The sequence below is a fragment of the Accipiter gentilis genome, chromosome 21, assembly GCF_929443795.1.
Source record: "Accipiter gentilis chromosome 21, bAccGen1.1, whole genome shotgun sequence".
NCBI lineage: Eukaryota > Metazoa > Chordata > Aves > Accipitriformes > Accipitridae > Astur > Astur gentilis.
Genome location: NC_064900.1, coordinates 1,954,150 through 1,979,074, shown reverse-complemented (window position 1 = coordinate 1,979,074; position 24,925 = coordinate 1,954,150). Strand labels below are relative to the sequence as shown.

The 24,925-nt window shown below is 40.9% G+C and overlaps 1 protein-coding gene across 7 annotated transcripts in view; it reads right to left on the bottom strand.

Moving 5' to 3' along the window:
• WARS2 (tryptophanyl tRNA synthetase 2, mitochondrial) overlaps positions 1-24,622 on the bottom strand; it is a 49,762-nt gene extending 25,140 nt beyond the window's left edge. For 2 of the 7 annotated variants that reach the window (XR_007509080.1, XM_049824801.1), the window contains exons 1-2: positions 24,539-24,622; positions 3,122-3,379 (exon numbers count right to left, since the gene is read on the bottom strand). Coding sequence is in view for 6 of the 7 variants with exons in the window: in XM_049824801.1 (XP_049680758.1) it covers positions 3,122-3,379; positions 24,539-24,592 (312 nt within the window). In the remaining variant the exon portion in view is untranslated. Of the gene's footprint in view, positions 1-3,121; positions 3,380-7,899; positions 8,261-20,207; positions 20,319-22,905; positions 23,047-23,468; positions 24,248-24,538 lie in introns of those variants that run through there. The other 5 variants (XM_049824804.1, XM_049824802.1, XM_049824805.1 and 2 more) reach the window with 5 other exon arrangements.
• Positions 24,623-24,925: the final 303 nt, after the last annotated feature.

The window sequence follows — 24,925 nt, the reverse complement described above, 5'->3', positions numbered from 1 at the left end:
AACTGCAGTAGCACTTCTGTGATCTATAGATTTGGTAATTTTCAAGATAGAACTCAAAATACAGCAATAATTGTAGCACGTTAATCTACTGAGAACTCTCTCATTTACCAGTTTGATCTGCTACTGAAAAGAGAAAGCTACTTTGCCAATAAGCAAATACCTAAACCAGTTCTCTATTTGCAGCTGGATTTTCACTGCTTTCCTGATGACCTCTGGAAGTACACCCTGTTTCAGTATACAATCTGTTTTGGTCAATTTGCTTTACACCTCAGCAAGTGTTTGTAAACAAAATTGTGGCTTTTTAGACCATCCTTGGAGACCACTACAGTGGCTGAAAAAGAGAGGCCAGCTCTTTTTTAAAAACTGAGCCATTACCAATCCAAAAATCAAGCAATAAACTTTCATGATTAGCAATAGCTGCAATCCATCATACACCTTTGTTTTCAGGAACAATCATCTCGATATTATGACATTCCATAACGTACTATTTCATTATCATACTAAAACAATAATCACATTAGCAAGGTTCCCGTCTCCTTTCCTCGCATCAAGAGCTACACGCAGATATTCCTTTTAATTGCTTCCAGAGAAACATCTGGTCCTGCCAACGCAATTGTAAGAGACCACAGTGCATCTCTGGGTATACCTGACCACTACATACAGCTTGAATAGACTTGTTTTGGGGAAGTCAAACCACTTCAGCCCGAACCATTGCTGAAACAGTCTGGATCCACAAACAACTGTAATACTCCTTCTTCTGCTTGCAGTGTGACAATGAGCTTTCAAAAATGTGCTAGAATCAGCTACTTCTGAAAGCTGTATTGATATATTTGAGAGAAGTATTAGTAAAAAATATGGTTCAAGACATCAGACGCTGCCCACAGAAAGCAAATACTTAATGGTTTAGATTGAATATGAACAACCACCGTTGGATCTGGACAGATAAGGACACCCAGAAAAATTAAGATAAAAGGTAGTCTATTTAACAGAGGCCAGCCTAACCACCATAACATAAACCAGAATCATCTTTGGTGGAAACTTTTGTTTGATAAAGCTGAACATTTTTCAACTCTAGCTATCTAAAGTTTTCATTGGCTGTTGACTGTATTGTTTCTGTAGAAGCATCGCTTACAGCCCTGTCCTCCCATCGTTTCCTGAGTCTGATACTTCCTCTTTGGGGACTCAAAGTCTCAATCTCTACGTTATTATATTGTGAAAGACACAACATGCTTTCTGTGGCTGACTGCAATCTAAGATCCTCACTGATAATCTGCTGGCTTCAAGGCAAGTCTGTGTGTTGGCTTTAGCAAAACCTGGAACAGCAGTAGTTTAGCTTTTAGACTCACAAGAACATAAGAAAAGCAACACTGGGACAGATCAAATATCCATCTCTGACAGCAACCAACAGAAAAGAGCGTAAGTACGAAAAAGCATAGATACTCTCCCAACTGTGACTGCAGTGCTTCTTGCAGAGGTGGCACCTCAGGTATATAACAGTCCCCAACAGATTTTTCAGATTAATTTGTTGAGTTCTTTTCTGAATTCATACACATTTCAGCATGCACTGTGCCCTGTGCCAAGGGGTTCTGTAGCCTAATTGTGGACTTCATGAAATGCAGCATTGTTTTGCTCATGCTGAATCTACTAGGTGTTACCTTATTTTGCTACCTGTTAGTTCATGTTCTTCAGTGGATAAAACAGTTGTTCCCTATATATTTTCTCTATTTCACTTGCAGTTTTATACACCTTTACTTTAGTCCTCTCTAACCGTAACATGCAAATCATCTCTCTTCTAGGCTGAAGAGTCCTCTCTCTGTGTATCTAGTCACTGATCCTGTGTTGTAACTAACTGAATCGTTCAGTTGCTTGAAAACAAGAAATAACAAAACTCCAGACTGGTTTTTACTGCATCACAGGCTTGTAATTCACCTTAATGTATTTCCAGTTAAAGTCAGCCTCAATGAGAAAGAAGTTAAGTCAGAGTAGACTTAAAACCCAAGCTGGTAACTTATTTAAAAGGATAAACAGATTTGAACAAAGAATAAATTAATTTAAACATATCTCCACTAGAATTCTGGTGGAGATATGTTTCTATTTAGATTGGTTTTTTAATACAGAGGAAAAGCAAAGCAGGAAGTGTATCTGTCTTCATCATTTCAATATCCACCAGGGATATGAAGCTACGATTGTCAACCACAGGAAACTCTGTCTGTGAAGAACCATGTTCAAAAGAGGAATAGAATACCATGATTTCATCTCACACCGATAAAATTCAGACCCTGTGCACACCACCTTTGCAGTTCTGTTGCAAGTCAGACATCCATTTAAAGATGTCTTCACAAGACCAGAAGCTATGCCGCATCTGCCTCTGTGGGAAATTACAGAACGTTGCCAGTTTAGAGTCAGTAACAGAAGTTAACCAGGCAAGAAACTAAATTGTGTTGCAAGAAAATGCAGCATGCAGTAGATTAGGCTGACATATGCCAAGTAGGAAGGTAAGCCCAATACCCCTTGGGGTGGTCAAGAGAAGCAGCAAATATTTCACATACGACTTATCAGATCAGGTGGAAAGATGTGCATATGAAAAGGTTATGGCAAAGAAGGGGAAAAAAATCCCAGAGAAGACATAACTCCCTGGTGATTATGATGGAACTGACACAAAACTTACCATGCCAATCACCTGTGGGAGATACTGCGCAGCTGAAAGATTAAGTGCTAAGTGCCAACACAAAACCATAGAAACATGTTTTATTTGTCTTTATGGTTACACAGACTATGTTTATGCATTTATGAGTTAACCTTTTGTGACTAAAGTGAGACTTACAGAGCTAAATTAATGCTCTCCTAACAGGTATTTTCAGTATTTTACTCATAACTCTCACAAACTCCTAGCTTTGCTTCAGAAATTTAAAATGTACTTATCCCTGAATGGATTCCTCAATCATGGTTCCAGCCACTTCAAAATAGCAGCAAGGGATAAGTTTGAAGTCCAACATTGCTAACATTTTCTAGGACCACCGACACAAAGATGATGAAGAAGTTCAGTAATGCTATGCTCATTCACTAACACATGTGGAAAACCCTCAATGAGAAACAAATCTAACATAACAGCAGCACTAACCAGCGACTGTCGGAACAGGAAACACTTCTTTGGGTCAATACCACAGGCAAGGATGGCAGCAGTGGTGTCCAGTATGTTCTGGCGCAGGACAGCTGGTTCCTTGGGCATGGTGAGAGAGTGCATGTCCATAATGCTATACAGCACTGAGCTGCACTCTTCCTGCAGATTCACCCAGTTCTGAATGGCTCCAAGGTAGTTACCCAGATGAGGTGTCCCAGTTGGCTGGATACCAGAGAAAATCCGATCCACGACCATATTCTGTTACAAAGCATTGGTAAAATTAACACATGCATTTTTTTGACAGATTCTTTTATATTTTAAAGTCATTAATAAAGCCTCACTTACGCCTGTCTCTTCTCTCCTCCTTTCAGTGTATTCATGTATAACTTACCTCAGGATTGACTAAATATAATTGCAGAAAGTCAGTCAAAATACTCTATCTTACTGCAGAGAGACTGACAACTAGTGTAATTTTAAGCTGTCAGACGGCATACGCAAACAAATGTAGCTGTAAAACAAGCTGTAAACAAGATTTCTAGATCTCAGAAACCAAGTGGTAGATTCTTTCATCCTTTTCTGCCCCAAAGCTGTATGTTTCTCTTTAGTACATTATCCATTCTGATACAGAAACTCAGGGTCACAGCATAGAGAAATGCAAACATTTTTGTTGTAAACATATGCAGTATCCCAGCAGATTGCCATCTTAACTCCCATGAACATTGAAGTCTTATTTTTCTAGCTGCAAAGAACATTTTGAGCGGTGCCTGAAAGAAACCTAGTCCTTGACCCAAAGGTCAAAGAATAATGAAAGAGATTATCAAAGTTCTGAAACTACCCATCTTGGCAGCAATAGAGTTTCAAAAAGGGCTCTACAAAGAAATACTGCTATAGCTCAAGATCACACCTGGAATACCGTGGATGCATCAGTACCAGTAAAATGTCAACATCTGAAGAGAGTTCACAGAGAAGCAGCAAAAAATTATTAGAAGCTGAGGTTGTGAACAAAGATTAAAAAGCTCAAAACATGTATAGCTTGGCTAAGTGACAGTTACCACCTCGGAAAGTTTGTTTTCCTGCATCCCAGCCCTTCATCTGACCATTTTCTCAGAGACCCAAGCTGTCAGCATATGATCAATTACCTCCCGACCTTTCCAAAGAACTCCCCCATATTCAGAAGTAACTCGGCAATGCTTTATGTGAAAATGCCTGCTACATGCCAAGTTGTAAGAGCATGCAAGACTGCTCGATTTATAAACGAGGGTCCCACCAACCTCAGCAGGGAGTCCCAGTCACAAAGCTGCACAATACAAACCCTCAAACTCTGTTGTGCGGCAGGAACATCAACTTCACTATGCCTCTGGCCGCATGATTTTTTTCCTGCTAAATTTTATAAGCAACATCTCTAACCAAGTAGAGAGAATTCATTTACTGATGTAGTCCATTTTCAATTCTGTGAATCGCTTAAAAATGTATGGTGGAGAAAAAAATAATACAGTCATATAACTACAAAACCACACAAAATGGCAGCAAAAGTCAAGAGTCAAGTACCATTATTTTTAACTATTAAAAAAAGGACTTCAAATTGACTTAATTCATTTTGACTCAGACTCAAGAATAATTAATGAGAAAGTGTTTCCAAGTGGAATAGGCCTTTATTTTTTTTTTAACATGATCTATAGTTCAGAAAAGTCTAGCCCATTTCCTTCAAAATTTGCTGAAAAATTCTCTTTGAAAGCAAAGTAAACCTGTTTGTCAGATCAAGACAATTTTCTTATCCAACGTTTAAGTGTTTGCGCTGACAGGTAAGAGCAGGTTTGGGCTGGCAGCCTGCTAATTTCTCCTGCTCACATAAATGCCCACACATTTAAGTCCAGGTGGTAACCCCCTCACCCCATCCCAAACATCTTCTTGACTTCTAGTATATTCTTGAGTCAGTTTCTAAGTGCTCTTGGAGATCCTCCAGAACAGAAGCTGCAAGGTAGTCACTGCAATGAAAAGCACACCATCTGCTCCAACAATAATTCTAACTCCCAGTTCCCGTGCTCCAGTCCTTGACCACCTCTTTTCTCCATTACACAAAAATGAAATGATGCTACTCAATTCCTTGTTCGCCATTTGATGCCTTGTTTTCCTAGGAACCTACCTCAGAGGATTTATCACCACTCACAGAACTCACTCACCTCCCACTAAGCTACTACCTGGTCCAAGGACTGCAGCCAGCTTCTCGATAACACTGAGAAGGGGCAGGTGCTCACCTAGAGAGGGAGGCATACAGCATCCCAACATACATAAATTAAATGAAGTCTTGTAGAAACTCAAGAAATTCAGGATTCACTAGGCTTCAGAGCTGTAGTTCTATTACTAAGTGCATAGAACAGTTGCTAGGCAATGCAACAGGTCCTTTACAGGCATAACATTTGTCTTTAGCTTCCCACGTTCCTGCTCTTCACGAAAAGAATGAGAACTCAAGAAGAAAACAAGGCTATAAACAGATGATCACTAAGATGGTGTTCTGCCCCTACAGGGATCTCAGAACAGCTGGTGGTTTGTCAGAGCACATTTCCTCTTCTCATCTCCCCATCTCCCCTCACCCCGTTCAAATCCTGATGCTCATTCCCACAATTATTTCTCCCCAGTGCTGCCTGCTTTCCAGTGCCCATTTATATGCCTGTTTAACCACACTCTTTTTACACAGGCTATAGCTTCTTACAGCCCTACTTTCCATTTTCTTATCAGACAGTTTAATCCCTCCTGTGTTCCTGTATTCTCTTCTTCCTCCACTTGTGCTTTCCACCCCCCGCTTCCCAGAAGAGGTCTTGCATGGTATATCAAGACAGTAAGGAGGCACAGAAAATGCCATATGGTAAGGAAGCTACTACTGCCCTGAATCCAGTGATTTTATATAAAATATATTTCCTACCTGCACTGTTAGAACAGCTAAGAAACTTCATAATGTTCTAGAAATCCCCTACGGATGTGCATCAAATAAAGTATGTTAGGATGACCACACTAAAGCATGGTGCAGAAACCTGCACATTTTTCAACTGCAGTCTAGACAAAGACAGCATCACCTGAAATGTCTACTGATGTTACTGCTTCTTCTCCCTGGAACCCTGAAGCTAGTGCTACTTCAGTGCAGGAACAGCTCTACCCCCTGGGGTAACTGTTATACCAGAAAGCAGGAATCTCTGTGCAGTCAGCACAGATCAGCTCATGTGCCAATACCTTCACCCAAAAAGAGCTGGCACACTGAGCCGGTGGAGAACAGTTCTGTCTACAAACCTTGTCGGTCCCAAGTCACGCAGACTCCATTCCCCCCTGCAGTCCCTGCTTCTTATGCTTCCCACAACATGTTCGTTATCCGCCTTTTCCCCTTCCCGGTCACTGCCCAGTTTGTAGGTTATGTCACTATGAACAAATTGGATGTATTCGAAAAATTACATCCCCTACTTTGAGTACAATATACTCAAACAGATGGTACAAATGCAATAGTGACATTTAAATAGGCAGTTTGAGAACGTTTTTCACCAAGAAAATACAAGACTGATCAATGTCTCAAATAAACCATACATTCAAATTCTGTACTAACTCCAAATATTTAAAGGGTAACAATGAGCTAATTAAAGATGGGTTTATTGTAATACTACATAAGTTAGCATCTGGTGACACACTCCATGTTGGAAAGAAAACACTCAAGTACAAGGTAAAATGGGCACAGTTTCATATGAAGAGAGAACAAAGTTCTCTGTCTATCCAGTAAAGAGAATACCTGTGAAAGCAAGCATGGCATCTTTAATGGTGCTTGTATGTTCAAATGGTAAACAACTACTCATAAAAGGTTTGTTCAGTATATGGGCAATAAATACCAAGTTAAACATGAGAAACAAACAGTAGCAGTATTATACTGAGTCTAAGCTCAGCAATTACTTAACCTAAAGTATGGAATTTGCAGAAACAAGTAAATCCAATAATGAAAACTGAGCTGGGCTGGATCTGGGTAAAGCACTAGCAAATACATTACAAAGAACAAACCCACTCTGGCTCCCAGCTGAGGGACCAGTTGACTACAAGTCTTTCATCTTTAACTCCTTTGATTCCATTTAACAACATAAAGTACGAGATGTTACAGCAAATAGGGTGGTATGAAATATTCCATTGTGTTAGCAGAAGTCTATATTAAAAAAAGCCCCCACAAAACACCCTTAAATGAATCTTGGATTTCTAGCACTAAAAATATACAGAGAACATTGCTCCTTTGGAGAGAGTTTATGTTCCCTGTTTGTTCGCTCCGTGAGAAGCAGCGGGCAGCATAGCAGCGTGGCAGGGGAGTTCTGCCTGGTACCATGAAATCATGGGGCTGGAATGTGCTTCAATGGAGCTGTTAGGTCAGGGGATGGGAGCTGTGCGCTCAAAAGTACTGGAGTTGGAAAAGGATAAAAACAAAAGGAGTGAAGACTTCCCAGTGGAGCAGAGTGAAAGCCACAAGACATGCAGCTCCAGCCCACAGGCACTCACTCATTCAGACATCTGTAGTATGCACAGTGTGAGCCTGCTGTTCGTATGTTTAACTCTGTGTGGTGTGTGCACCTACACCAGTAGTGCTGCATGTTAATCGTCACTCCTGTTAAAAGCATAGTATCTGACAGATGTTTTAACATCTATTTATTTATCTCAATAAGACTTCTGCATGGCAATTCCAAACACCACAGTGCATTTCTCAGCAGCATTTCTAAATGAAGCTTGGCCCAAAACTCATCAAGATTCAGGTGTTCTCTTACCTAACCTCCTTGTTCACGATGAGATAAACAACTGCTGCTCCTTATACTGAAAACCTGTCAACTTCCAAATGCTCTCAAATAATCAGGAATAAGCGTTACATGCTTGTCCCAGAGCAGGATGGCTGAAGTCCGGCCCCGACACCCTGTAGCGTGGCCATATCCATTTTCAATGCAAAAGAGTTGACTGGAAAAGATGACAGCTTCCAAAATCCAATGCTGCTCTCTTGGACCAAACCAGAACTTTTTCTCAGTATGTCACACTTGTAGTAAGGAGAGCTACAATTGTGAAGGCCTCAATTCAGCAGTCAAAACCATACTCATTCCCAACTCATGAGACTAATGTTCAAAACTGGAGAACACACCAAAGTTGCCAGAGTTAAGGAAAAGACCCACGCAGATCAAAACGTCCTATGTCACTAGCCAATTCTTAGTACCCTCACTATACCTTTCATGTTTAGCTTTATGAGTGCTGTGAGTGCTGAATACAAGTATTTACCTGTTGAATACATGTATTTGCCTGGCATGGTCAACAGAAAACTGCTTCTCAAATATGTAGTAAAATCAGTCATAGTACAGTTCCTCCACTTCACAAAGAGGTTACACAAATAAAATCAAGTGAAAGCATTCACAGGACTTAAGTTTTCAGAGCCTCTCTTCTTTATAACTCCACATAAATATTGCCATCATACACTTGAAATGACAGCAGACAAGCTACAATTATAAGGGAACCTTATGCCTACTCTTTCATCTCTGTGAGTTTTAAAACCAGAAAAAGCTAGCACCCATGCAAGGAGGTAGGAGAAAGCTGCCAACAGACAGGCAACTCTCAGGATTGCTTTCTCCTTTTAACTTGGTATAGGAAAACATTTATACAATTATGTAAAAGTATACATAAACATTTGGCTGGTTAGAGTCCAGTTTAAACCTATTATTTAACACAACAGACCATAAGATGATGACATTAATCCCGCCCTAGAAGTACAGAGGCAGTACATCTCAGCTTCTCAATCTACCCAGTGATGGGGGAGACGGACACTTATATTTTCAAGACCCCCATCAGCCAGATATAGAGATATAAAAATCAAATCCCAAAGAGTCTTTCGCTAATTGTATCCTTTGAGTAACTGAAGGTTAAGGACAAAGCTTCAGACTAATCAATTTCTTTGGACTTTGTTCATAAATCTATCCCAGCAAGCTAACTGATCAGATATAGGCTTATGCCTCTATCTATAATGTATCTAACAAATACTTCCATCTTTAATTAAAAAAAAAAAGACTTGCTCACAAGCTCACCTGTGGGCTGAAACACATGCAAGAGATTTCAGACCCCAAAAATATGCTGTTACAGAAAATTATGACAGTATTACAACAGCAGCTGCAACAGACATCACCCCACAACCCACAGTGGTGGTTACTATTCACATGCTATAGCATTTAGCCGCTCTGCTTTATTTTAACAGCTATTTAGTCAGGGCAGAACAGGTGAAGAGCCAAGTGAGATCTGCAGCATCAGAGCTAATTCTAAGCACAGGTGGTGGGCACGACAGAGAGCAGGAAGTCGACAGGAGAATCACTGCTGACATCTACGACAGGAAAGATTGATGGCTTCCCTCTCTAGTTTTCCCCACTGTGTAGGCACGCAGGGGGTGGGGGAAAGGGACGGAGAAGCTGCTGTGCTGGCGACATAACACACCACACAGCCTCTACAGCACCAGCACTGATTAATGAGACTGGAACAACTCAGGAAGCAGCAAAGGATCATTCACAGACTTTGCTCTTCTTGTTATAATTTTATCCGTGGTGGTTCATTTCACCCTAGCTGTCCCAAAATGAAGCAAGTTGAAATTTGCCAGAGGAAAAAGAAAATGTGAAAGTCAAAGGGAAGAAAGACCAGCATTAAAGAAAACACAGACATGAGTAAAACATACAAATTGGAAAATTTGAAATTTCAAACATGAAGATCCTCCCAACAGGGATCAAAAAGGGAAGAACCACCCCCCCACCCCCAAACCAGAAACTTGCCTCAACCTCAGAGACAAAAGAAATTCTTTGGCTGACAGAAGTTCCCCAACTACTGCATCTTTTGCATCTGTCTACAATTTTTTTATTTCCCTCATTAATACTTAGCAACTTCAAAGCTCTCATTCCTAAAATGATATGCTCACCTATTAATATTGGCTTAGCAAAACCTGCCTTCAGACAGCTATTAAGCAGCAAAATGAAGGGAAACCAGACGAGTCAGATTTTACTAGCTAAAGCATAAATTTTAAAGCCTAATTGGGACAATTTAAGTGTTAATGTTATTAGAGATAGAAAAAAACTTAAGGAAAAGGGAAACTTAGAAGCAGTCTATGTACTACAGACTTTGCTTCATTTATTGCTTTTTAAGCAATTACTTCTCAGCAGACTTGCTGTAGAAAACTTTAAAACGTGTTTATCTTGAACTGGTAATCCAATACATCAAATTCATCTGGTACAAATGCTATTTCGTCATACTTAATTCTTAAATTAGGGATTAAAGATCTAACATCAAATTAGAAAGAAATATATTTAGACCAGAGCAAGTTTTCAGATAAATAGCTTCTGAGAAAGGATTAACTCATTGCCCAGAAACTGAACTATATTAAGATTTAAACAGCACTGCCTGGTACCCTTTTCTTGAATGTCAAATGCATTTATATTTAAACTTAAGTAAGATTTTAATATTTATATTTAAAATGAGAAACACATTTAAAGGAGGAACATTCACAGCACATACTAACCCCACCCTATAAATTTAACTCTGCCCTCTAGGGCTAGCAAAAGAATACAGTATAACTGCATTTGGGTTAGGCTGCCCTCTCATGCTGCCTTGTTAAAGATGACTAAGCAAATGGATCCTTTAATGTGGTATGCTGCGTCCCGCAAATGTATTCTCTCATTTGCCTTTATGAGCTCCACGTGCCACTCAATGTGCTAGTGACAGCTGTACTGACAGGCGCAAGGATTATCTACAGCAGGTTGCCGCAGTTCACACCGCCACGCAACAGAAGGTACCTCTGGACCCGAGGCAACCACGGACCCTTCCCTCCCGTGCCGAGTGAAATAGGTTATACAAACTCTGGCTAGGGGACTTGCGAGCAGCCAGCAGTCTACAAAACAGAAGAGCTGGCTCAAGTACTCTGCAGAGCTTCTAGGACAAGAAGTGGTGATAACATTTGACAGAGCGGGAAGGGTTTGTGCACAGCCGGTGAAGGAACAAGCACTGGGTCTGCATGCAGCCAACGGTGCTCACCAATCTTATTCTAAACCACGATGTCTTCCTCAGCAAGGAGACAGCCTAATAGTCTTATTTTTTTGTGCTATGCTCCTTCCCTACAGTTCTCCACATCACCTGGAAGGACAGCACGTTACAGCTCCTGTTCAAAGCTGAGCCATACCCAAAAGAAGCAGTTACAGAGCAGGTCATACGCACACTGACACATGCACTACTTCTGCACCTCCTGGATTTCAAAGGCTTACACAGAACTGCCATTAAAGGTCTCAGATGGTCCAAGACAGGCAGCAGCCTATCAGCCTTAACCCCGCATCAACCATTCTCAAACCATTTACTTCCCTTTTTTAAGCTAAGGCAATAAAGCTTCTCCAATCAAACTACCTAACCACAAACATTAACTGCAGGCCTTATCAGCCCATTTCACCCAGACTCAGTGAAAGGGTAAAGGACTTAACACTACGTTCTTACTACCACACAAGTAAGGTGCTACGAGATAAAGCAAATTAGTGCCTCACTGACAGGAGGCTGCAGCAGGAGCTTAGTGTGCTGAACTATCAGCAGGAACATTCTGGCCAGTCAGGCAAGGAATGAAGGTCAGGCCAGTTCAGTACGTGCTGCTTCCAAATCCATTAGATGACACAAACAATGCTCAAAGCTGAAAACTTGATAGTTACAGTACTGTAGGCATTGCTTGGAGAAGGTGACACAAGGGAAAAGGCGAGGGAGAAGAGACACAGACTTATTACACTGCAGAGAACACCCCTAAGACACAAATCCATAGAAAAACTAGTTTACTGTTCATTGAACAGTGTGGCTGAAGTAGCAGCAACCAAATGAAAATTTGAGGGCACAGATGCCTTCTGGAAACAGTTCTTCGAAGCACCCACCAGGTCTGCCTTCCTCCTGATCCAGCTGCAGCCCCGTGGGCTGGCAGAAAGCGCGCTGGCACAGCGGCAGCAGCCCAGGGAGCGAGCAGAGAGCCCCAAGCTCTGCCCTGGGACCTCACCTAAGGGGAGTTACTCCCCATCAGTCAGCTTAACTTCAGTTCTTGGAAAAATACAGGAACAAATAAAGAACTTACAAGAAATTACAGCTATAAACAGCAGACAGCAGTATTTCTCAAGAACTGGTGATGTCAGATCACTCAACCTTCTATAGCACAACAGATGCTGGAATGGAGAAGTACTACAGGTTATATCCTGATTTTCATTAAGTTCCAATATTATCTCAGTTTCCCACAAGCTAAAGAAATAGCACCTCAAACATAATATATGCTGTGGGTGGAACTGGACAGACAGAAAAAACCCCAAATGGCACTTATTGATGGCTTATAGTGGTTGTGGAAAGATATACCAAACACAGTTTTACAGGGTTTTCTCTTGGGTCCAGTATTATTTAATATCTTAATATCTTCATGAGTAATCTGGATGATGAAATAAAGAGTATTCATTAAACCTGCAGATGACACCAAGGTGGAAGGATGATAAGGGCTCAAAATGATATTGACAAAGTGAAGAAAGAGTCTAAAAAACCAGCATGCTATTTCCCCAGCAAAGGTACCTGGATCTATACAGAAAGGACTACTCAACTGCACAAACACAGGAAGGAGAACAGCTGTCCAGGCAACAACTGCAGAACAGGATCTGGAATTTGTACCATTTTAGAAGGTGAGTATGAATCAGTATCATGCTGCTGCAAAACCACCACTTGTACAAAATACAGCAAAAGTTGCACAGGAATATATTAATAGGGTTAAAATCCAGAAGACACAAAACAATTTACTCATCCTACTCACGATGAGGATGGCTTCAAGCTGGTGCACTGGGAGATGTGTTAGGTCCTGTGTTTCAAAACAGTGGTAGAAAAGAGGCCATAGAAGTACAGTCAAGTCCAGTGAAAGACCTCAGAAATAAGACTATGGAGGAAAGCCTGAAAGAACTGAGGTTTAGTCCAGTGGAAGGAAGACTGTGGAGTGACACGGTCTTAAACATGCCTTCAATATGTAGCCTTCCACATATGACTTTTGGGACCATGGTTAATAGGGTAAGAAACAATGAGCTTAAGTTGCAGTAAGAAAGATTCAGACCAGATGTAAAGAAAACTTTTCAACAGTAAGAAAACATTTAAGAAGAGTGCTTAGAGAGGTTCTTTATTTAAAAAAAATAAAAATACACGAGAGTGTTGATAAAGATGTAGGGGCAGCTGAGTTTTATTTTGGGCCAGGAAAGCACCAGATCACCTCTAGCTGGGTCTCCTCTGGTCCTCTGAGCCTATGACCTAATATAGGCATGATTAACATCAAAATGCAATGACCAAAGAGGATGGAAGAGAAATTAGACTTCTGTTTAGATAGGCTAGATCTCATGGCATTTTAAGATTAAAGTCTTTCTACCTGCATTTAACAAAATTTAAGAATTGAGGCCTTCTCACAGGTAGCAGCTGAACACTGATATGCTTTGAAAAACCACTCCATGTTGTCAAGAGATGTGAAATACAGGTGAACATTTAATACTTGTAAACTGGTATACACCTACGTTCAGAAGCGTACACTACTTTAATAGAATAAAACTGATAGCAACAAGTGAAGAATTAGCACTCATTTTGCTACAATACAGACATTACTATCAAAATGTAGAGAAAAGTGTATTGTATTTCTAAATTATAAACATAGGTTATTTGATATATGAAATGTTGATCATCTTTTAAGTTAATAAATGAAACCATTTTAAATACCAAAAACATCACAATCTTAAAGCAAAACAAAAAGCTAAAGAATGCCCCCATAACTAAATACTTCCCTCCCAGAGAAATTAAAGAAGTTTTATGTTTTTGATCACAGTAGTATCCAAATCTCTTAAAAACATCTGATCACTTTTGCTCCTTCTCTGACCTCTAGCTGAAAGAGAGTTTATTTTATTTTTTGTATATTTTGTTCAAGTGAGGAGTCTGCTTGCTACCAAGATTGCCCTATGGGATATAAACAAAGACTATCAACTTACATCTAGACGGATGTTTTTTAAAAAATATTTTTTGTTTGGAATTACTATGTTTCTTCAGAATATTGTCCTAGAAACTCAAAGAGTAGTTCATTTCCTCTCCATTATTTTATTTGGCAATTTCCTGTAGCAAGGAAAAGCTGGCTTCATTTCACATGGGGCCAAAATTAACACAGCTGTTCAAAAACTTTCACCTTGTGGTCACTGCCTGAAATTCATCTCAGGTGAAAAGGAAAGTTTTAAAACCACCTGATGGCTGCTGAGAGGCCTTAGGATGTGGAAGTCTCAGTAAATTCCCTAATGGTGCACACAGGCACAAAGAAAATGCTACAGCTGGTCCTGCTTGTCTATGCTGAAGAGAATTCTATCAATTTAAATGTTTGCAACATAATAATCATACTCATATCAGGGACTTTTACAGAATTTAAAAAACTTTTTCTGAAGACAGACAATACTTACAGACTATATTTAAACTGGTTTTATCAGTGCAGGTTGGTCCTGAAATCACCAGACTGGGCTGTTTCCACAGAAAGGACAAACAATGGATGAGGAACAGATGAGGGGGACAAAGACAGAGAGGTTCATTTGTGCTCAGGTCTTGCCCTCCAAGAAGATGTAGCCAAGGCATGTTCCTGCGTCCAGGAGCACAGAAGCTCATCTGGATGCCCTAGTTCAGGTACAAGCACTGACCCCAAGAAGTAAAGGATCAATAAAAGCTATAGTCTCTTCTTAAGGAATTTAATCTAAGGTTGAGTTGAAGACAGGATGAGTGTAGTGTCTATATTTCCATTGAACAAGCAGACTGAATTTACAACTGATGAAGTTTTCTGTATACAGAGCAAATTCTTTGCTTACACAAGAAGAAGTTCTTGTAGAACTGATATCTAACAAGCACCAGAATCTTCAGCCACTAGCACAATAAAATGCTGCTTAAAAAAGTCTGCCCCTTGGTCACTAACATCTAAGGAACGTAAAAACAAAAGCAATACAGGTAAGGATTTGTAGCAGTACAATTAAGGGTTATCACGTTTGAGACGTAAAGCATGTAGAAGTTTACAGAACATGACCTGTGAGACTAGAACGGCCACAGCACACACCACCCAAGTCACAGCAAACAGTAGTCACGGTCCCGCTTATTACATACCTTGAGCCCAGAAATGTCAAATTAAAAGTTCCCTAGTTTGTGTGTGACACTTACTGATTTGTCTTAAAGATGAGCTCTCCCTTGCTAATTTACTTGTATTATTCAAACTGGCCCACAGGAAGCCAGGCAAATTACCAAGTCTCAATTTGGGTGTACCCTTTGGAGTACATTAGTGTAAAAGAAGCTGACTATTTGTACTGCAGGTATCCCAGAGTTGTGTAATATACCATCTTCCTCTGAGTATTGCCAAGTATTATACTAGAGGCTTACAATCAATGTTGCATGCCCAACTGTAAAAATGTCCCTCTGAAGGGAGTAACAGCACCTTTGGCTGTTCTGACCTGGCTTAATGCTTGCTGAACGTGCAAAGTGCTGACATTGCTTTAACTCTGCAAAGATCTCCAATATGGTTATCTTGCAGAAAAAGAAACAAAAAAACCAGTGGAATTGTATGAAGAGTGGAATGTGTACTCATTCTTGGTGGCAGCAATTACATGGGCTAATTTGTTGCCAGCAGAGATGCAAAATGAGATTCGGTCAGGAATTCAGAGGGCTGGACCCCTCATTCCCTTTACATAAGCAACAAAGAGGCTTTGAAATGTTTGAAACTGTTTTGTTCTTTCCATGCAAACGGAAAGCACCCTATGGATGCCTATTAAGTAAAGTCTTTCCACATCTTGGCAAGTATGTGATTTCAAGAAAAATATTTGCAAATGGATAACCCAATTCAAGTAGAAGTCAAAGACCACCTTTGAAAGAAACTTTGATGTGGCTATAAAAAATTATATTTAGGAAGGATAGCATAACATGGTTCTGTCATCAAAAGTTTGTACCTCCCCATATTTCTTTGCTGTTGTTAATGTAAAAAGCCATGCTAGTAAGCAGAAAAGTGAATGCCCATGAGACCTAGGATTAAGGCAGAATCCCTGAAAAGAACTGTTCCTGCTGTTGGATAAGCTCAAAACAGGCCATGTAGCAATCTCACTGCCAAAAGACAGGGATATTAGAGTATCTACAAGTGTGAAAGCAAGTGACAGAAATAGTTGCTATGTGAATCTTTGGTGAGATCATCAGGAAGCCTGGAGACTTTTATTAACAGGGAAATGTTGCTGTATCTTTTCCAAGGCACAGCTAACATGGCAGATTCCAAAGTCTGAACTATGCACCTGGCAAAAGTAAAAAAAGATAACGTGAGCCTAGGAAGTTGTGATGATGCTAGCAATTCATTTTTTGGATGCTGGCCAACAACCTTCCAAATGAGATTAATAGTTCAGCATCCAGATTGTGAGGAGGACACTATGAAGACCAAGGCATAATATTTGACTGTCACTGAGTGTATGTGACCAGAAATGACAGTTGATGGGATTCAAAACCATATATACTCCATCTGTCAGAGTGGGAGAATGTATACAATTTCATCTCACTTTAGCTTCTGAATACTTCTGGGAATTAGAAGAGTTATACAGGAGCTCTGAGCCTCAAAAATGGAAACTTAGCACTATCCAACCCTGGGATCTTTCTGAGCAGGAACATACATATTAACACCCACGTAAGTAGGTGAACTAGACAAGCCGTTTCCCACTTGGAAATATCAACAAGAAGCACTTCATTCACCTTCTAATGTGCACTGTAAGGCTCCAAGGTAATCTAAACAAAAAAAAAGTTCCTAGTCTGTACAGTTATGAAAGTACCATCTAAATACAAATGAAGCATAGCAGGGTTTTATCTGCCTGGTTATGAAGATAACATCTGCATCCTGGCAGGAGTTTATAACATGACCTATGTGCAAGACCATGAAAATTGAGGAAACCCCTATTAGTGCTCCCTCCACACAACATAGTTCTTCATTCAGATACTGTGCAGACATCACCAAAGCAATTGGGTAAACTTCACCTTTCCATTACTTCTGCCAGCTCCAAGAAGTGGAACCAATCCCTAGCACAATTCAAAGAACTCGAAGTTAAAAGTAAAAGCAGACATTTCACTTCTGGTAGCAATCATCACATTTCAGCACAAGAACGAGGGAAATGAAAAAGTATATATACTTCATTGTATATTTGTGTGTGTGTGTATACATATATACAAATATATATCTATTTCCTTTCCCTCGCAGTGAGAACTTCAGCACACTCTCAAGGTGGACATCTCTGGGGCAAAAATGTTTGTAATCCTGTCCAATGGATACATAGATTTGCCTGATACAAGAGAAAATTTTAAAAATCTGCTATGCGATTTGTCTGAGTTGGGGACTCCAAGAATGGTATTGTTACAGTCAACAGCTCAAATAACCAAAAGGAAAACAATTCCAATTCATTACTTACGAACTCAGCAGAGCTCAAAAAATATACGATCTAAGGTGACTTAACTGACTTAATGTTTAAGGGTTTTCTTCACTTCAACTTCTGATCCTACTGTAACTCGAGTCAACTCCACAAAATGTTTGTTCATCTAACCCTAGAGTCCCAGCATAAACCACAACTTGTGTCATGGAAAAAGTAATTGTTGAATGTCTAGAATAGCACTTGCTGTATTAGTAAATGGAAATTCTATCTGCCAATGAAACAGCATTAAAACAAGACCCCCAGTCTGCGGTCTAGAGAGAGAGGTGATCCACTACAGACTGTACAATTCACAGTATGTTTGTCCAACGTATGCACCAGAGAAATTTACACAAAACTTCAACATCCAGGACTGCCAGAGTAGCATCTTTCATTAAACTCACTGTACAAAAACAAGTTAATAAAAGCAGAAGTCTCTCAAGAGAAAAAACAGGCTCCGCCAAGAGACTGAAAGCAAGGACCAGAGGGGGAAAGAATGGTGGGACTCTACCCAAGCCCTGCCAAGACGCCAGAATAAAGGGCTGTTTCCTGCTAAAACAATCTACGTTTGCCAGACTTTATTGTTAGAACTCCATTATGGAAATGAATAGGACCCGTTCACGCCTCAAAGATCCTTCATTTCTGTCTACAATGGGGGCTCTCTCCTGTGCAGCTACAACAGTGGCCAAAATTCACTAGAGACAAGGCATTAAGCAAGGCAGATCAGGAGAAGGGTCTCTATGACTGGAAGGTCTAATAAATCTGTGTGGAAATCTGAGTTCTCTCAAACCCAGTGAAGACCCAAGAAATGTATATTCTCACTGCATACTAACTTCCTTTCAGCTCTGAAAATGATACACAAGCTAATGGTTTCATTCTGGCATAGAGAACACTTCCAATTCTTTATCTGAAAGATAAGCCAGTTTCCCTAAAGGATTAAACATAAGTTATTTAGTGATTAAAATAAAAACAAATGACTGGTTAGGAAAGAATTCCATTCCCACCTGGATAGGGGACACTAGAGGTTTAGTCCAAAGGCTGGAACATGTTGCTAAATCCAGCTGGCTTCAGGAGCAGTCAGGTAACGAAATAACTTTTAGCATCTCTGCCCAACAACAATAGTCAAAAAGGGTTAAAATTCAGGAAAACAGGAATTTAAAAAAAAGTTACCAATTTCTACACATGAATCTACATAGAGGCTACTTGTATTTCAAAAGCATTTCTCAAGTCACTTAGATCTTTCCTAAAGGTCCTGTAGATTATAACACACTGAACAACCCCATACTGGACACCAGGAAACAGCATGGGTCTTTGCTGTCTAACAGGTATCTGCATTTCCAGCTTTTTTTCTGAGTCAAAAGCACTTTGCTACTTCCAAACTTCGTGCTCTCTGGAAGAAAAAGATGCTACACTGGGGACTGTCACAATCATAAATCCAAGGCAGGCACTTAAAAAACTCTCTGCAAATCCATCAATCTCGGTACAGGACTGCCTGGACAGACGTTCTGAAGTTGACCTGCTGAAGTAACCTGTGTATGTGTGCAGCTTGTTACACGTATCTGGGGACTCATTTCATTAATGGTTAACAAAGTGACCCTTACGTGACAGCAACAAATTCAAGATGGGAACATGGATGCTTTTAAATTGTTTGCATTTCATTCATAATACACCTGAATGATACTAAAAATTGAGCTCTCTCTCCCACTATAGTTTTAACTACAATCTTTGAAATCCTTAAGGATTAAGGCCTGGTAATTTCAGTTACTTCCTTTCTCCAGAACCCATATGGTAACTATAGCTAAAAATTTTAAATTTGCAGTCTGGAGAAAAGCATTTTAAAGGTCTCCTCCAAAACAACCCTTCAATTTTTATCTAACTGCCTTTTTCACAGCCACCTTCATTAAAAAATAGGAAACATGACCAGTCATTAACATGCTAGCACAGTAACAATGGAGTGATCAGGTAGCCTGAATACAGAAAGAACAATACTTCCTCAAAAAATGAATCCAATTTCATCAGAGCCAACCAGTCTGAAGATCTCTTCTTAAAGTACTGAGAATACTAGCCAGAATCACTGAGGTTCACAGAGGCCTAGCAAAGGATCAGAAGACCAAAAAAGGACAAATGTCACTCCTGTCTCCAAATATACAGGAAAATAGGAGCAGTCTGGGAGGTAGTCTGCTTAGCATCAATTCTCAGTGAACAAAACCCATCTTTTGCAATTCCCTAGAAGATAACTAGAGGAAAACAACAGCAAGCATGGATTTGTTAAGAGCAAAGCATGCCAGATTAGTCTAACTTTGGCCTCGAGACCCACTAGGCTGTCACAGTACAGGAAGACACAGTAAATGCGTCTTGATTTTAGCACCCCCTTTGGTCACAAACTGTAAAGCAAGCTAGAGAAACTACCTACAGGGATTTATCCTGTGGCATTTTTTTTCCAGATATTAACTCAGGTAAAGAAACAGGAACATTCCTAAGTGAGCTACTAAGATTATCAACATGTTGGCTAAGATTCCTTGCATTTGAAGGTCTTGTACTTGCAGTGGTCCTGACTAAACATTCACCAGAGATGTCTTCTGTGCAGCACTCACCACGAGGTAGAAGCAGCATTCTTGGGGCTGTGGGACTCAAACCAATCTTCTCTTTGTACAACCTGAACAGTGCCTGCTAGAGTCACTGTCCCGAGTTTCATTACAGCAAACCCAACTCTGAGTGCCAGAAAAAAAACAATCAAATTCTGGCACCAGAGAGGAAAGGGAATTATTTTGTGTTAAAAAAATACCAACTCTTGTGGCTGGAAGATGCGGTTCTGCATCACATAAAGCTAAAAGAGAATCCATGTCCCAATGCATCACTCCTGTGAAAGCTGACAAGAGATGAAGGTTGTGGGACATCAAAACGTACAGCTTAGCAACAACAATACAGCCATTGTAACAGATCACATGTGAAGGCCAGGGAAGGCTTACCTATCAAAGAGGGAAGACCAGGGTAGGAGAAAAGGCAGCAAAATGAGAGGATTATGTTTTCTTTAAAAGATGCTATCAGGAAGAAAAGCAATATAGATATTAGATTATTCTTACAATAACTGTAACAGTGATAACTACTTTGCTACTAGAAAAGAAAAATGGTGCCAAAGTCTCCTGTCTCCTCCTTGAAGGCAAGTAACATCTAAAAGCAGGCCTCCAGCTGGGAGCCTGGAAAGCCATCTAGTGATGTATGACACTCTATAATCAAAAGCAATAAGTCATCATTCTTCTGCTTCACTGGGGTAACAGTGAAGGTAGGTGGTAAACTACCTTCTGGTATGTCTCAAACATACTGTGCAGCAGGAGCTATGTAGATCAGAGAGTCTGAAGAGGGTATGTGCAATGCTAACTAGGCTCCTCTCTGAACAAATTAGAAGTCCGTTATGGGGTATAGAGGAGAAAAAGAGATACCCTGTCCAAGAGCTTGAGTTCACACCAATACAGAACTGCTCCACAGTTACTCACTGGCATTTGTAGTACTGCTGATAGGTAAGATTTTCTTCCCTAATCACCTAAGCACAAACAGCCCCTTCTCTTTACTTCATTCACTTCGATTTCCCCCCCCCATCAGCAGCTGTTACAGTTAGGAATGAAGGTCTGAATTGGAGGAAAAAAAAGCCTACACAGGCTGGGATTCGACCACTGGCCACTTCTGATCTTAAATGATTTGGCTTTGCAACAATGAGACTACAGAGAGATTATCAGTTGAAGATACTGATGGAACAGCTAACCCATGAAATTTGCTGACACAACGTGAGGCCTGATTTAGTAAGATTTAAGATATAACTGAACACTTACATTGATAGCCACAACTTCTAGAGCTTTGCTGACAGGACTAAACCTAATTCATATTTTATCAGGTCGTAGACCAACAGCTGACTGACTCACCTTAGATTAAATTTTCCTACTGACAGGTTATGCCATAGGTGGATTTCTCAGAATTTTATCAGTAACTCCCTGGAGTACCTGTTAGTTGCCATTTTTAAGAGTGTGTTACCAAAGGAACAGACTTGATGAAATGACTTTCTATAACCCTGGCTTAGAGACCACTGAAGAACAGTAAATCAAGGAATTTGAAAATAAGCTCTTAAAAGTCAAGATACCCAAAACATAATTAATCTCTCCAACAAAATACTACTTTCTTCTTAACCACATGTCTATATATTCTAGTTGTGCCCTAGAAATATGTATAAGAATTATAAAGGAACTTTTCCACAGCATGATAAATCCAGCATAACGATGAACTATGCACTACAGTGAAACAAAGCTGAAACCACAGAAATTACATCTTCTAATAACGACTGCATTATCAAACACTTAAACATCAAAACTATAAGGGAACCAGTAGATATATACTGCTCAAGCTTGAAGACAAACACATTTCCAGCTTGAAATTTGAATATTTCTCATTAGCACACAGCAAATACATGATCTGCTCCAAGCTGCCTGCCATAAGTAGCTGAACTACTCTGAAGTCCGGTCTGGCAACAGGAACAGCATAAATTAGGAAGACAGCTTTTTTTCTTCAATTCTTTTGAAGAAGCACTGAAGTACCACTTCAATTCCAGTGCAGTTCTTTTCAGATAGACCTAAGAGGGCACTTACAGTGAGAGAGGAAAGTGACAGAAGCTCACAGCGTATTGGACTTGCAAATTTAAAATCAGAGAAACAACTTAAATTACTACTGTTATCTGGGGGTGGGCAGTATGAAGTTACATAACCAGGACTAACTTTGGGCTTCTTGTTTTTTAAATTAAAACATTTAAAGAGTAATGGGAAGTACTTTCTTAGAGCTATCACATCTAAAGGACATCAGGTAACAGTAACCAGGTGACAAAGCACCTGATGAGTAATCTTGACCTGCAACTCAGAGGTGGTGAGGAAGTTCATGTCAGAGTGAGTATTATGATATAATAGAGCCAAGTTCCCTCAGAGCAGATTTCTATATTACACAAGATAAACCAGAACCCTTTGCTAGAGGAATGAAGGCAGGGGAGGGTGGGTACCTGCTAGGATATTGAACAGATCCCAAAGAGCCACCATGAGTAGCTGGAAGAATAAGCATATACAAACCCTCTCAATATTTTTCAAGGAACTTTGTAGTTCTTTTCTAAAAATAAAGAGTGGTTTGAGGCATCTTTGCAAGATCTGCATGTTGTTTGCTTTGACAAACATATTACAGGGACAGTGTAACTGTTCAGATTTGAAGTCTTAAAAACCTAGCAAGACTTAGATACACATAAGTGAAATGCAATCACAACACCTGAAGGAATGGAAACACCCAACAAGCTCATTGAGTATGCCATGACAAGACTTCTTAAGTCTTCTATATGGTAAAAATTCAAGGTAGTCTTATACACATATGAATTCTGAAACAAAAAAATATAAGCAGAAACCTTACCTCTGCCTTACAGTAACACCTAGTAGGAAGCAGACAGTTACTAAGTAAAATATCGGTTATGAATGTTTCATAAAGGGATAACAGGTTCTCCCTCTTTCCCTCTCACTCTGCCTCCTCAACAGAAAGGGCAGAATCGAGGTAATTTGCATGCTATTAGCTATCCTGACAACTGAGATATGCCTTCATTTCTTAAGTTTAACCTTAAGAATCCTAGTTCTGAAGTAACACAAGTATTTCTGAAACTTGTAGTTTACCCATACTCCCCACTACATACATCAACTTTTTGTGTATTAGCGTATGTTTTAGCTTGAAATTCTCAGAATAACAGCTCCGTGGTTGAGGGTAACAGAGTTCAGTTGCTGCAAGGTCACAGACAGCACAGATAACGCCAAGAAACCGAAAGCCATCTTTCATCTTCTACATACCCTATTTCTGCTCACAAGCAACTGACACCCATTCTGGATAAAGTGTTCCATTATAGAAACATCGCATACCGTTCAGGATTTGGATGATATACAAACGCGAGCATGATTTTCATGAAAAAGCCAGTTGTCCAGCTAAGGGAAACAAACATTCACTAAAATGATACAACATTAGTACTACTGTTATCAGATTGTTTTAATAAATAATTCTTTGACTCATTTTAAAAAACAAGACTACAAGCTACATAAAAATTTAGATTGGTGAGGCAAATAATTTAAAGACAGAAAACTTTATGAAGGAGGTTGCGTACAACCACATGCTCACCAAATATATTCCTACCTGACTTGGCCGACTGCTTAGGGTATCTTCCCAAGTGCAATCAATTGCTCCTCTATTTCAATTTTGTAACAGAATTTGGAGGGGGGGGGGGGGGGGGGGGAAATGCAAATTCCTGTTCCTTATGGTGACAATGAAAATCCCAAATGTGTGAAGCAAATTTAACCGCTACCACACCCCACCGAAGCTGTGTAAATACCAAGGCAGAGGGCTGACATACATCCTCTAACTAATGTTCAGACACCTATGCAGGTTTGCTTTTTTTTCTCTTGGAGAATACAGAAGCTTGTAGCCTGTAGCTGCATTTAAAATCGGAAGATAATGCTCTAGGGAACAAAACTAAAGACGAAGGCTGAACAACCTCCACTGGTACCTCAGCACTCGAACGACCACCAAGACACGGACCAGCCGCTGAAACCCCCCCTCACACACCCCTCGCTTGCTGGCTCAGGCCTCCCTCCCTCCCGCGCCCCTAAACCCCGTGTGCCCCGTCGAGCCAAAGCCCCTACGGCTGAGAAACAACCAGCTGGAAAGCGGGACCGAGAGACCGGCTGCCTGAGGGGCGGCGAGAACCCACAGCACCCGGCCCGGCCCGGCCCGGCCCGCCCGCCTTTCTCCTCCCGCCGCCTCACCGCGCATGCGCGGCGCCGGCCCAGCCACCCGGATGGGCGGGTTGACGGTTGGGCCGGTCCAACCGGAGAGACCGGGAGGGGACCCCGCGTCGCCGGCCGGTTACCTGGCCGAGGGTCCCGCGGTGCAAAGCCCGGATCAGGCCGCTCGGTGTCGCCATGGCAAAGGCGGGAAGGGGCTGGGTGGGTAGGGGGGGTGTGAGGGGGAAGGGAAGCAGGGCAGAAGCCCGGAAGGATCAGCGCATGCGCTCAGCAGTAGTGTCGCCCCCCCCCCCCCCCCCGGTCCGGAGTGCGCATGCGCAGTCGCGCAGTGGCAGCCGGTTGCAGCGCGGGCGGGTCCTGTCAGCGCGGCCTTGTGCAAACGCCAGCGCTTCACCTTTTTTTTTTCTTTTTTTTCCACGGGTCCTGCCTCATGTGGAGGTTGCCCTTGAAATTGCCCTTCTCAGCAGTGTTTCCCCCCCCCGCCCCTGTGTAACCTCCGAGGTCTCCCCGAC